Source organism: Camellia sinensis, chromosome 14 (assembly GCF_055761805.1).
Source record: "Camellia sinensis isolate YWXY chromosome 14, ASM5576180v1, whole genome shotgun sequence".
NCBI lineage: Eukaryota > Viridiplantae > Streptophyta > Magnoliopsida > Ericales > Theaceae > Camellia > Camellia sinensis.
The window spans coordinates 129,750,827-129,765,144 of NC_138974.1; the positions used below are offsets into that span (position 1 = coordinate 129,750,827).

Genomic DNA, 14,318 nt, shown 5'->3' on the forward strand with positions numbered 1-14,318 from the left:
GTCAACTTTTACCAAAAGCCAATGGCAAAACCATAATATTAGGCCTTCCTGGTGTTAATTTCATTCACCAGACTTACAAGAGAGCTTATGTGGACCCTCCTAGTATGGACACAAATTCAAAATGGTGTTAATTTCAATTATATAGATGAAAAATATTAAAAATCAACAATAAAATGGCTAGAGATCTAAAATTTAAGGGTAAATCAGTCTTTTCACATCATCAGTATAAGTACCCCCACCCCACCCCCTTCTCTTTCCAGCACTCTTGCCAGTGCCAAGACCCCTCCCTCTCTCTCTCTCTCTCTCTCTCTAAACTTTTCATCGAGCAAGTTGTCTGCATCACCGCTTTCCGGCGAGTCTCGCCGGAAAATCGTCTGAGAAGTGCTCGGAGCGATGAGGAGGAGTTTCGAATCGAGAAACGCCGTCGTTTTGATGGCGTGAGTGGGTTGATTGGCGGTGGTGGTGGTGAGAGATGGGGAAGGTGGGGTTGAGTCTGGCGGTGATTTGCGCGGCGGCGACGTGCGCGATCGCGGCGGTGATGGTGGGTCGGAGGGTGAAGACGTTGCGGAGGTGGAAGAAAGTGGTGGCGGTGTTGGAGGATTTGGAGGAGGATTGCTCGACTTCGGTGGGCCGTCTGAGACAAGTAGTTGATGCTATGGCTGTTGAAATGCACGCAGGGTTAGCTTCTGAAGGTGGAAGCAAGCTCAAGATGCTTCTCACCTTCGTCGACAAGCTTCCCAATGGGTATTCATATTCAACATTCTCTCTCTCTCTCTCTCTCTCTCTCCTGGGTTTTGCTTGTTTTGCGTTTTCATTCGATGGTTTGTGTTTTGGTACGATAATAACAGTGAATGAATCGAAATTCAGCGGCATTTCTGATTTTTGATTGCTAATGAATTGTAAAATTTGATTTTCTTTTGTGGGTTTTGTATTTCCTTACCATATTATTTATATATGTTTTATCAATTTTAAATTTTGTGCATGTTTGAGATCGATTCTTGTTTTGGGTTGGTGATTTTGGTGTTTGATCTTTGTTCCAATTTTTGTTTTAAATTTGACTTTCTTATTTGGGGTTCTTCCTAGTTTGATTGTTTGTGCATTATTATTGTATGGACTCTTTTTTGGTTATGCCTTGTGTTTTAGTGTCATACTTGTTGTTATATGTGGTTCTTTTCCATGATAGTGATTAAAGGGGATTTTCGTATGGACAGTATACAGGTTTAATGGACCACTTTATCATTACTTTATTTAATTTGAAGTTTTAGAATAATTTGTCGACTGTTGTTTTGACATTCTACACTGTGATGGATCAATCTTTCTGCTGCTTTATTGGAGATTTTTTTTGGTGTGAAACTTTAAGCATCTGGAAAGTAGCATTATAGTGGTTCTTTTCTCCATTCCCTTCTATTCTTTTTTTTTTTGATTATGGTGTATTTTGTCAATTCTTTGTCTTGGGCTCCACATGTGGGATTAGTTGGTTGTTTTTGATAGGTTTTGTTCTTGAATAGTTTCATTTACTACTAGAATCATATCTGGAAAAATCTTACCTTCAGTTAATGCAGTCATATACATATTTTGGGTAGTTAATGTTTCAATTTATTAATTAGATTTGGTTACTCTGGTACTTCCACAATGGTCTGCCTGTTGATAATAATTGTGGTTTTCAAATCTGTGATAACTGGGGAGGGGCAGTTATTAACTATAGGATTGCATTTTGGACCATTACGGGAAATAAATTATTCTAGATGATCTTTGTCATGTTCATATTATTGAGGATTTTTTTATAGGCTAACTTAAATTGCTTTGTTCTCAATTCTAATGCTGCTAGCTGTCAAAACCTATTTTACTTAGCTTCTTCCCTTTCTGCCCCTTTTTTTGGAACGTATAATTGATTAAGTCTGAAAATCCTTCAGGAGCGAGAAGGGAACCTATTATGCGCTAGACCTTGGAGGTACTAATTTTAGGGTCTTGCGCGTTGCGCTAGGAGGTGATAGTTCAGCTATTCGTAAATATGATGTGGACCAACAACCTATTCCTCAACATCTAATGACAAGCACAAGCGAGGTGTCTGAGTTTGTGTACCTCATTGCCTGCTACTTTTGAGCATTATTTTGCAATTTTTTTTATGTAGTGATATTATTGAAATTGGTTTGTTTGGCTGGCAGGATCTCTTTGATTTTATTGCCTCCTCACTGAAGCAGTTTGTAGAAAAGCAAGAAGTTTCTGAACTACCAGAAGTCAAAAGTAGGGAACTTGGATTTACATTCTCGTTTCCTGTAAAACAAATGTCTGTCTCATCAGGCATTCTAATCAGATGGACAAAAGGTTTTGCCATTGGAGACACGGTTAGTTGACTGATTATCTAACAAGAATATCTACTTCTGGAAACTCCAAATTATTTAGGGCTATGTCCTAGCCTATAGGAAGCAATAGTTAGGAAAAGTTCCTTTCTTGTTGATCGTAAGGGTGGAATCTATTTCCCCTTCAACCACATCGGTTCAGATCAGAGCAGTTGAACCATTCAACCCAAGTGGCTGAACTGAGTTATAACTGTGCTGACTATAATCTAACATTAGATATGCATAACTAGTTTCAAATTATGGTCTTAATAATTGAAAATTAGATAAAATGCTTTCTACCAAGAGAAAGAAAATATTTACTATGGTAATATAAAACTGGAATTGGTTTAGTGATTTATTCAAGAGACTAATGTAAGTGGAGATTTATTTGGTGAAACTTTCTTGTTGTCAGGTTGGAAGAGATGTTTCTGAATGTTTACAGCAAGCTATGTCTAAAAGAGGCCTAGATATGCGGGTAGCAGCCCTTGTAAGCAGTTCCCTTCTAAGTGATCTTGCTGTCTTAGTATACTACTACTGGATACATGAGTACTTTTTGCAATTTGTAGTGATCTGCTCAATGAAGCCTCTTTCTGTTTTATTTTTTATATCAACTATATCTATACTAATATATGAAAAGACTCTATTTGGCGTGAACTCTGATTTTAGTGTTGTTTATATTTTTTTCTTTTCTCAAATCGCCCTGTAATTGTCACTTTCTAAATTGCTTTAATGAGTTATGATATTCATTAGCTAAAGGGAAAATTTGTTAATTCACGTTTCTAGGTTAACTTAACCGCTTTTTAATTCCACATTACTCTCTAATTGAGAGAAACTGAAGTTCAATGTTACTGCTTGAAAACTCCCCACATCCCACTTCTCTCATATCTCACTTCAATATCTCTGAATTTCTAAGGTATATGTATGAGACAATTGCCTATCCAATGGTCATCATGCTTTCTGATCTTCTTTTTCACTACACTTCCTTTCACCACTTCACAAAATAATGCTATGTTCTACCACTGCAACCCTTTTCTGATATTTTTTGATTGTTTGTATTGTTTCATTGATGTTCTTCTTTGATTGTTTGGTGTTTGTCTTGCACACTTGAATGGGTGGAAAGGATCTTCCAATTAATAAGTTTTGAATCATAATCAACATCACTTTGCGAGATAATCAACACCGCAATGATACATAATTTGCATATGGTATACATCTCTTTAAGAGGAGGATACCCTAACATTAGTTGATTGTTTTCTCAAAACTTCTTGCAAAATAAAGAGCCCTTCAAATTATTTTAACTTTGAAGAATAAGAAAAACAAAAAGTAAAGAAATGGATGCACCATTGTTCAAAAGTTACTTCCAGTCTAATACTTTTGGGGGGAATTCAAAATCCAAATGATACATCTATGAAATGTAGAAAATCAAAATTCACATAGGTAACCTTTTAGACCATATTAGAATAGTAGAGAGAGAGAAAATAATACTTATTGTATTGAATGAATTGTATTGAACAATAGAAGGCCTGTGTATATAGGTTAAGAAAGAGTATCATACTAGAAATCTAAATATGAGAAATAGTATCTTATAAGAGACCTAACTATGAGAATACTTAATATATCTAAAAAATCAATACCTAATATATGTAGGAATATATATACCATATATACATTAACATCCCCCTCAAACTCAAGGAGGATAAACATCTGGAGTTTGGAGAGAGAAATTAAAACATGAAATAAAACTAAATAAAATAAAAGGCAAATAGATTGCAAAATCTGAACGAGAGCGCAAGGGCGCTAAAAATAGACCAAAGGCCGGAATTAAAGTCGGGAGACAGTTTATAGTCGTGTCGGACCATTGTAGGAATTGACTAAAACTAATGCCAGGACAATTTAAAGTCCGATATAGAAACTGGCTGGAACTAATGCCGAGAGACAGTTTATGGTCGTGTCAGACCATTATAGGAACTGGCTGGAACTAATGTCAGGACAATTTAAAGGGGTCATGCTGGACCGTTGTAGGAGCTAACCGGAATCAATGTCAGGACAGTTTAAAGGGGTCATGTCGGACCGATGTAAGAGCTAACCGGAATCATTGTCGGGACAGTTTAAATGAGTCATGCCGAACCGATGTAGAGAACTGAATGTTGAACCAACAAGTGTGGTACACAAATAACTTATGGCGTGGTGCTGAACGATGATGGCAACAGATAACTGAGTGCGCCAGGGGTGGCTTGGATTGTGCACCAAAGGGGGCGGCTTAGAGTGTGCGTCAAGGAGGCGACCTGGGTGGTTTGCATGGTGTATCACCATGATATAGGTATAATACCCTCCCTCAAACTCAAATAGGTTTGAAGATAGAAATCAATTTGAGGTTGAAACAGAGGGAAAGACAAAGTGGAGCAGAAACACACAAAAAAGTGGATTGTGAGTAAAAAAATATGATAGAGATATTTGGGGTAGGAATAAATTGGCGGATAGAGGAAGAAATCACCACGAAACGATACTGAAAGGAAAATATAGTAGCGGAATAGGTTGAGGTCCGGCGAGCGGCCAAGGCGAGGCTGCCGCGTGCCGATGAAGTGAAATTACTAGGTTCTTAATCTAGCTCTGATACCATTTTAGAATAGTAGAGAGAGAGAAAAAATAATACTTATTGTATTGAATAATAGAAGGCTTGTATATATAGGCTAAGAAAGAGTATTCTACTAGAAATCTAACTATGAGAAAGAGTATCCTATAAGAGACCTAATTATGACAATATCTAATATATCTAGGAAATCAATACCTAATGTATGTCAGAATATATATACCATATATACATTAACGGACCCAAAAAAAAAAAAAAAAAAAGGAAAAGAAAAAAGCAACATACATATACTATTAAAGGAGAAAAATAAATCGTACATTAGCATACTTCTTTTTTTTTTTTTTGTTAAAAGAAAAAAAAAAAAAAATTCTCCCATAGTAAACTATTCACAATATACAGTATACATATTGGATAGCAAATGGCTTCAAAATTTGATTAAACTTTTTGTTGTGTTGGAATGCAAAGGATTAAGAAGGAAAATAGCATGTTTTGTTTATTTATTGCCAATTCCTTTTCTATTTTCATCTAATAGGAACTTCAAAAGTTAAACCAAGCAGATTGTTTTAACATGTATATTATGATTTAAATTTAAATTTATGGTTTGAACTAATTTAAACATCATGTGTACCATGACTTCTGGTTGTTATTGATTCCTTTCTTGAAAACATAGAGCCACATAGGTACCAACTTAAGATAAGAATGGACAATAATACATTGAAAGAAGGATAAGTTATGAGCCGAAATGTTATCATTAGGATCCTGAAAATGTAGGATATCATATTTTTCATGTTTTAATTATGGGGATAATCTTCTATTGCATATTTTTTTACTCATGCATGTTCAATAATTTATTATCATAGTTTTAATGGCGGCCTTATAGGCATCTAGGCACTTGTATTATTTGAATCCTTAAAGGTGTCAAGGCTGCCAATCAGTCACGTAGGTTACCTGCATCCATGTGTGGCCTGGCAATAATTTAGTATCAAATATCATGGTTTGTGAATTTGTCCTTTATAACATAGCAGTATTGCGTTTATATGATACATGGCTAAAATGATATGCAGTAGTAGAGTCGATTGAGTAAAGTTGGATGTATAGTTTATATAGGCTTTTTACCTTTCCTTTTTGTAAATGGTTTGCATCTCCTATTGCCTCTCTAATGTGACATTCACAAAATCATATCCAGTGCAGAAGGCTACTTTGCACGTGGGAGAGGTAGTAGGTAGGCAACTTTCTCCCAACTTTTTTCTTAGAGAGGCTGATTCCAGTAACTAGAACCCATGCTAGAAGGTTCGGGGGCATATAATACCTTGTCCTCGTGCCAGATCAAGACCTCTTTATCTTTAATGATATATTTACTTGTAAAAAAATGCTATCTAATAATACTCATCATTTGCATACCTTTTTCCATCAACCACATATTTGATATGCAACTTATTGAGGGAATTTTTTTTTTTTTATATATATATATAGAAGTGTTTATCACTGTAATTACATTTTATTAATGACAACTAGGTACAACTTATTTCGACTTATTATTATTTTCTTGGAAATCGGTCTTCAGTAATTATTAATGGATGTCTGAATTCAAGTTTTACCAGTATGTGATCAGATAAGGAATTGGGGGTTACACAACTTCTGGCTTTTGGAAGATTTTTGGTTATCAGGTTCTCATTTGCCATTGAGTGATTTATCTGGAAATGACAAATCCTACATGTTTTAAACTTAATCTAAAAATACTGGAAAAGTATGTCAGCCACCTGCTGATATGCAGTATCATCTTTGACTGCACAACTACAAAGAAAAAAACTGAATTGATCTGCGAACATAAGCCTGGAGCATATGAGAAGATTTTTTTTTTTTTTTTTTTTTGTGAAGGTGGATTTTTTGTTTTTTTTGAAGAAAAAGTGTAATTTTATATTTCAAATGTTTTCTTTCTTCAGTGCATGCCTTTTCAAAACTTTATGAGGTTTTCTTGTTACTGTTATTATTTGTAGTTGTCCAGTGTTTTCACTAGCTGATAGAATACTTAGTTTCAGCCAGAACATTGTTTATTTTTCTTTAATATTATGAACTTTTTCGAAGAGCTCAGTGATTCAGTGAAGGTACTTTCTGGAGGGCATATGTGTTTTTCATGTCTTGATAAGACTAAATAGAACAGATGCTCTCTTTACATGATCCTAATAGTTGGGATGCTGATATTTTCAGTTTGTTGTTTATTTGACCATCGTCATGCGGATACTACTATGCATCATCTTCTTTCTGCTGTAACCACATTGTGTTTAGAATGATAAGGCGATGAGTTTGATCTCACCGGTAAATTTGTGATTTAAGTTAGCGTAGACAGTTTTTCCTTGATTCCTCTATCTCTGTTTCAGTTATGGCATGTTGTTACCCCACTGTTTGGTCTCTGTTTGTGTAGAGATTGGCCCTTGCTGGGCACTAATAGGAGTCGTAGTCATAGAAACTACATGCACGGTGAAAGTTCATGAAAGCATATGATCTCTGTTTTTGTAGAAATCGGCCCTCACGAGGCATCAATAGTAGTCATAGTCAGAGAGATATATGTGTGCGCACACAAACATAGATGTGTGTTTGTACCTGTGTTTTTTGCTGTCTTTTATGTATATAACTGTAACTATCTATTTGACCAAAGATATGCGTCTAATTCTATCTTTCTAAACAGGTAAATGATACTGTGGGAACATTAGCACTTGGACATTATCATGACGAAGACACAGTTGCTGCAGTGATAATTGGGACGGGTACAAATGCATGCTATTTAGAGCGGGCAGACGCTATTATTAAATGTCAAGGCTTGCTTACTACTTCAGGATTCATGGTATCCTATCTTGGGTTCTCCAGTTGTATATCATTTGTGGTTAAATTTGGGGAAGGATAGCTGATTTTACTTGTGCTCTTATATTTTATTAACCAGGTAGTTAACATGGAATGGGGGAATTTCTGGTCATCTCATCTGCCCAGGACGTTGTATGATATTGATTTAGATGCCGATAGCCCAAATCCCAATGATCAAGTAAGATTAAATTGCTGTTAAATTTCACTTAGTGCCCCACTTTTCCAGCCTCTTTTTCCTCTTTGGCTTCCAGTAAATAACACAATCATAAGGATCTTGCTGTAGGGTTTTGAGAAAATGATATCAGGAATGTATCTGGGTGACATTGTAAGAAGAGTGATTCTTCGGATGTCACAGGAGTCAGATATTTTTGGACATGTATCTTCTAGACTATCAGTGCCTTTTATTTTAGGGTGAGTTTCTTTTTTTTTCTTTCCATTTGCCCTCTCTCTTAATCTTCTACTTCTTACTCGTCAGCTTAGGTGTTTTAAAAGCATATTACTGGCGATCTCATACATGCATGTAAAATGCTCCCACTCACACTTAATTTGATATTTGAGACAATTATTTACACAGTTTGGTACAATTGCAAATGCTCTAAATGCCATTAACTTAATCGTCTTGTTTCTTCTGGGTTTGTAAATTCCACTTATGTTTGCCTCTCTTTAGAATTGTCGTTGATTTGCCTTTTTTAGGCTTCTAGAAATCTAAATTACATTTGGTCTCATTTGGGCTGTACATGTTTTTAGTCAACATGACTGTTCATTGGTTGAAATCTATTGAATGGCTCGTAGAAGATATTTTGAACAATTCCCCATAAATCATAACATTTAAAAAATGGCTGGGCACTAGGTCAATCCAAGAAAGGGGAAAAAAAAACCAAGGATTTATTAGACATGAAGTTGTGAACATGGTTCAGTTGCGATATTTAGGGAGCTATGGCTCAAAAAGGGAACAAAAGAAATGTTTCAAGCTGCATGGACAATGAAGGAAATGTGTATTTAGTTGGGAACATTTACTAAAATTGAAAGACATGATGAAAATATAATTAGATTGAATTTAAGTTAAAAGTGATGAAGTCGATTCACTGCATTCTAATTTTGCGATTTATGTGACATGCGAAAAGATATAAGTAACATAGATGCTAGAGGTAACTAATACTATTCAATCATTTTCATTTTCATTATTGCTTTTTGGAAATAAGTAACATAGGCATGCGACATTCTTAGAAGTGTTTGTGCTTCTTGGATAGTTACTGTGGGGGGGGCCTAATTTGACTAAAGAGCTGTAAATGGATAAAAATTTGGGAAATGAAGTAGATTGATTGCCTTTTAGTTCCTGGATCATGATCCAAACAGAAATGGTTTTTGGACTTGGATTTTCTTTTTGTCTCTTTGTTCTTCTTTTGAATAGAGAAAGGAAAAAATGAAGAAAGAAACGCAAAATGGAATGAGATGCAGCTGACGCTCAGCCAGGCTATTCAACTTCTTGTACGTTAAACTTAGATGCCCTCCATTTTACTGAGAATGCTGATATTAGAAGCGAGTGATTCCATCCCCTGGACGTTAAGAAATACCGTTTTATTTAACATCTCATGTGCTTTGATTTGTGGTGGGGTTCATCGTTTTCCTGGGGAAATTGGGTTTTTGTTACTCATTACCTTATTAACAAATGGGCCTTCGATTGTAAAGCTTTACATGCTGGATACTGATGAACCCCAGCTATACTTTTTAATTAAGTCTTACCATTCAGTAACTAAAATGGTCAACCAAAAAATGCATATCCCTAGTCAATTGGGTTCTAGTGTAACCAGTTGTGAATTCTATTTTGCTATATATTTCTTTTAGGTATATATTGGGGCTGGACTCTCAGGTTTTATCTATAATAACTAATTTTATTTCACTAATGCCTCAAAATAATTTCAGGACACCAAAGATGGCTGTAATGCAGGAGGATGAATCCCCTGACTTGAGGGAAGTAGCCAGAATCTTGAATGACGTTCTTGAGGTAACTTATTGGGGCTGTTTGGTGTAGCTTATAGCTTTTTTATTTTATTTTATTTTGGAGAGTCTGTGCTAGAATGTTTGGCGCACAACTTCTTATAGCTTCTTTATTTTTTGGATGGGCACTTCTATTTATAGTTTATGAGGTAGAAATAACTTAAATAAATTGAAAAAATATGATTACTGGAAGCTGGAGAAGATGTGCTTTTAACTTCTGTGTTTATTTATTTATTATCCACTTTCAACTTGACGAAGGCTGCGTCAAATAGGCCTTTGTTGCCACTTGGCTACTCCAATCAACTCTGTCATTGCATACTCCCATTGTTTGGTGTTTTTTCTCAACTCCAATTTCAGATTCCTGATGTGCCTCTGAAAGTACGAAAGCTTATTGTAAAGGTATGTAATGTGGTGACCCGCAGGGCTGCCCGATTGGCAGCTGCTGGGATTGTGGGGATCTTGAAGAAGATTGGTCGGGATGGGAGTGGCAGCATAACAAGTGGAAGAATCAAAGTTGGAAGCCATAGTGAGATAAGAAGAACGGTGGTGGCAATTGAGGGGGGTTTGTATACAAAGAATTCAATGTTCAGAGAATACTTGAACGAAGCCATGACTGAAATCTTAGGGGAAGATATCTCCTCACATGTCATTCTTAAGGTCACGGAAGATGGATCAGGCATCGGAGCAGCTCTCCTTGCAGCCTCGCATAGATTTGTCGGTGTGGAAAATGTACAGTTGCTATAAATACATACATATATATTTATATATAGCTCTGGTAAATTGTAGAATTCATTTTTGAAATTTCTATTAGCCAATATATAGAAAGCAAAGGTTGTGTAAAGGGGTCATGCATGTATTATTGGAAGTTGTGTAAATTTCCATCTTATTATTTTAGAGAGTTTAATTAATTTTTTAATGGTATATTATGGTTGTGTTTTTATTTTTATGGTTTTTAGTTACGAACTGAATTCCATTATGTTGTGTGATTTTGTTTAAAGAAATTTACTAGTCCAGAGAAGTTCAAAAGCATCGTTTTAAGATAATCAAATACTTTCATGATTATCTTCTATGTGGATGTAGTCTATGTATTTATTTTAAATTTATTCTATTGTCAAATTGTTATGATCGATTTCTACTTCATAGTATGAATTTTACATTTTGATATATACATAGCTTCTCTTTAGTACTTTTGAGAATTGTTCTTTTATTTTTTGAATTAGTATTATTCCTTAGTTTGGTGTAACTTTTTTTTTTGCTGGATTGATCTTATTTTAATAGAAATTACTATTGATAAAAAAAAAAAAAATAGTTTCATGATTTGATAGGTTTGACTATATGAACTAATGAAATTATATTATTATTAGGTTTTGACCTCATCATTGTTGTTAACCTTAAAGTGAGTATTTAAAGTCCAGGAGACGAAGCATTTCTAAGGGGATAGTTGAACAAGGTTTATTAGGCATTTTAATCAATGTAAATTTAACTTTGAGCTTTAATGGGTTAGTTATTGGGCTAGTTACTTTATCATCTTATTTTTTTTTTTTTTTGTGGCTATAATTGAAGAGCCCTAGAGGCTCTCCAAACAATTATGTATGTATATATTTTAGATTTTTGTATATTTATATCTTGGATTTGAGATTTTATATATTTTATATATGTGTGTGTGTGTGTGTAGTAGCACTTTTATATGTTCTTTCAATTCTGTTTGATGAATTATAGAATAACTTATTTTGTATTTTGTATTTTTTTCTCCTCATTCTACAGGTTTTGTATGTTTGTATGGGCAAATTTATTATTATTGTAAATTTATATTAGTAAAATATTAACAATTAGTATTTTTTTATTTTAAAAATGAATTAAGTTAGTTTAAATGATTAGTTAAAATAAAGAGCGTGGTTGGAGAACACAATAACTAAAGTAATTAGGTAAAATAAAGAGTATACTTTTTTTTGTACTTTAGCTAATGAAAAATAAAGAGTGTCGTTGGAGTTGCTCAATGGGAAAACTCTGTGATTTTATGTTATGGTATGGCAAATGAATAAGGGTTGGTTTGGGGTGTCCTAAAAAAGTGCACTTTTTGTCTTTTTACGAAAAGATGTGCAGAAAAGTAGAGAGGTGATGTGATGAAAAAAAGATAAAAAGATAAAAAGATGGATTATATAGTCTATGCCAAACAACCCCTAAATATCAATCATTGGATTTGGAAAAATATTATCTTGACTATTGATGAGTAAATAATTAATAGTTGATTAGAAAATTACGGTGGATTCCACAAATAAGGTAATTTTGAGTATTTTTAATAAAATATTTATGAGATTAGCTTACTATTACAACATACCACACTTATTATTTACTATGAGAGAACTTACTATTTTATAAACCCATACTATTGAAAATGACAACTTCAAGGGATTATTGTTTCAACAGGTAACAGAAATTATGCTAACATCTTGTTTATTTTTTTAATTATTGTTTAACATACCATACTTGGCAATTTCCACTCCACATTTTGTTTTTTTGTTTCATTAATTATTACTTTTTTTTTTAATTTTTTAAAACACAATATAAAGTGTAAGAAATCAAATGTAGTGTTATTTTATTACAGAAATATATACTTGAAATTGAAATTAAAACCCATAAATATAAAGTTAAGAATAAATTTATAATTAAACTTTATAAACATCAAAATAAATATAATAAAGTTAGTTTTAAATAATTATTATTTTTTAAATTTCAAATCCAGATCATTTCATTAATTATTTGATAAAACTCACAAATTTTACATCCTTAATTATTTATTGTATTTCTAACTTTGTAATCTAATTTTAATTTACCTATATTATATTTTAGATCACAATTAATATTAAATTCTTAAATATTTATTATAATTCCTAACATCATAATCTAATTTTAATTAGATTATATTTTAGATCGATCTTTAATCATTATATATTTTATTTTAGATTTAATTTAATTATATTTTAAATTAATGAGAAATTTATTAGAAAATTTTCTTTCAAGAACTTGTATCTCAATTAGTTCATCAAATATTCTTATATTCTAATAAATCTTATTATTTTATACATTTGATCCACCAAATCTTAATTATCATATTTAAGATATTTTATGGACAATTTACTGTTTCAAATATTTTTTGAACCCTCAACAACTTGGTGATCTAAAAATTCACATTAAATAAATTTGACAATATGAATGTTCACATTGATAGTATGAATGCTCATATCATGAAATATTCATAATGTCAATGTGAACATTAATGCGCATTTCACCCTATTATTATGAGTGGTATTTTGATAACTATGTCATCGACCGGACTTATTAAAACATAAAAAGATAATTTAGACTAAGTGGAACATATATAAGTAAAAAATGATTTATGAATAAATGCCCCAAATTATTCTTAATTATATTATATATTTTAGATCAAATTTTAATTATATTTTATTTTTATTAACATTTTAATCTAATTTTAAGTTTGGAGAAGATGAGATGAAATTATCTTTTCATTGTGTTAATTTCACTTAATTGTTTTTTTTTAAAAAATAAGTTCAATCTAAAATATGATATATGTAAAATGCCTTCCGTTAGTTTGAATGAAAAAAAATTAATAGTGATATTTTAATTCAAAATCACATGGGAATTATCTAATTATATTCAAATCATAATAAATAGAGTGATCTGACCACAAATTACAAGGAACAACGCTTTATTTTAATATTTTTAGGTGAGACCTACAAATCATTTTATAAATTTGGAAAAACCGACCTAATCAAATCATATAATTGATTACCAGTGACTGAAGAAAAGAGAGAGAGAGAGAGAGTGTGTGTGTTTAGTTTTGCTTTCCACGGGATATAATCGGTGAACATGTTGTATATTGGATGGCTCAAATTATTCTACTAAATCTAATGGTTAAGAATTTTTTTCACGTATGGTACCCGATAATCACTTTTGGGTACCATAGTCTTTCCCACTGAAATGACCTCGTAAGGCATCCTTACGTATTAAGTTAGAAATTTCAATTTAATATTTGACATTAGGTGATTACATTATTGTGTTTTTTGTTTTTTTGTTTTTTGTTTTATTTTTATTTTTAACGTTATGCCATTACTTTGTATTGGTATTATTTACTTCGAGGTACATAACCAATCATATCCTTAAATTGGGTGTGATAGTTCTAAATTGAATTCACTATTAAGTTTTCACTAACTCAACTCAATTAAAAATAAATAAAAATTATAAGCTCAAACTTTTTGGTGTACCGCATATTTCAAAATAATGGCTTCAAATCTCTTCCAGTATGTGTTCATTTAGGCATGAATTGAAAACGTAGAATGCATTATGTTTTACGATGTATCATGATCAAGTAGGTAAAACCCCTTTCAGATTATCTCCATTGCAAGTTTAGGAAAAGGAACAAAACAAGTGGAAACGAAAACACATGATAAAGAATAATTAGGAACATAATCAAACTTTTTATATCACTACAAGAAAATAGGGATACAACAACG

At 32.8% G+C, this 14,318-nt stretch overlaps 1 protein-coding gene across 2 annotated transcripts; it reads left to right on the top strand.

The window, feature by feature from the left end:
* The first annotated feature begins 222 nt into the window (after positions 1 to 222).
* On the top strand, positions 223 to 10,707 carry LOC114293190 (hexokinase-3). 2 transcript variants are annotated; one of them, XM_028237221.2, is made up of 9 exons: positions 223 to 744; positions 1,914 to 2,064; positions 2,166 to 2,345; positions 2,752 to 2,826; positions 7,616 to 7,771; positions 7,868 to 7,966; positions 8,072 to 8,199; positions 9,712 to 9,793; positions 10,144 to 10,707. In XM_028237221.2, exons 1-9 carry the CDS (start codon positions 473 to 475, stop codon positions 10,528 to 10,530), a joined length of 1,530 nt encoding a protein of 509 aa, XP_028093022.2. In that variant the 5' UTR covers positions 223 to 472; the 3' UTR covers positions 10,531 to 10,707. The 2 variants fall into 2 exon arrangements, with proteins under 2 accessions (XP_028093022.2, XP_082760257.1); XM_082904131.1 differs by having other exon boundaries at positions 257 to 744; positions 10,209 to 10,707.
* The last annotated feature ends 3,611 nt before the right edge of the window (positions 10,708 to 14,318 follow it).

What these genes read in the sequence shown, in the direction of transcription:
- LOC114293190 (XM_028237221.2), top strand. Translation starts at nt 473, where the DNA reads ATGGGGAAGGTGGGGTTGAGTCTGGCGGTGATTTGCGCGGCGGCGACG. An exon ending in ATATGCGGGTAGCAGCCCTT is followed by an intron (nt 2,827 to 7,615) that starts GTAAGCAGTTCC and finishes CTTTCTAAACAG; the next exon opens with GTAAATGATACTGTGGGAAC. An exon ending in TCTTGAATGACGTTCTTGAG is followed by an intron (nt 9,794 to 10,143) that starts GTAACTTATTGG and finishes CTCCAATTTCAG; the next exon opens with ATTCCTGATGTGCCTCTGAA.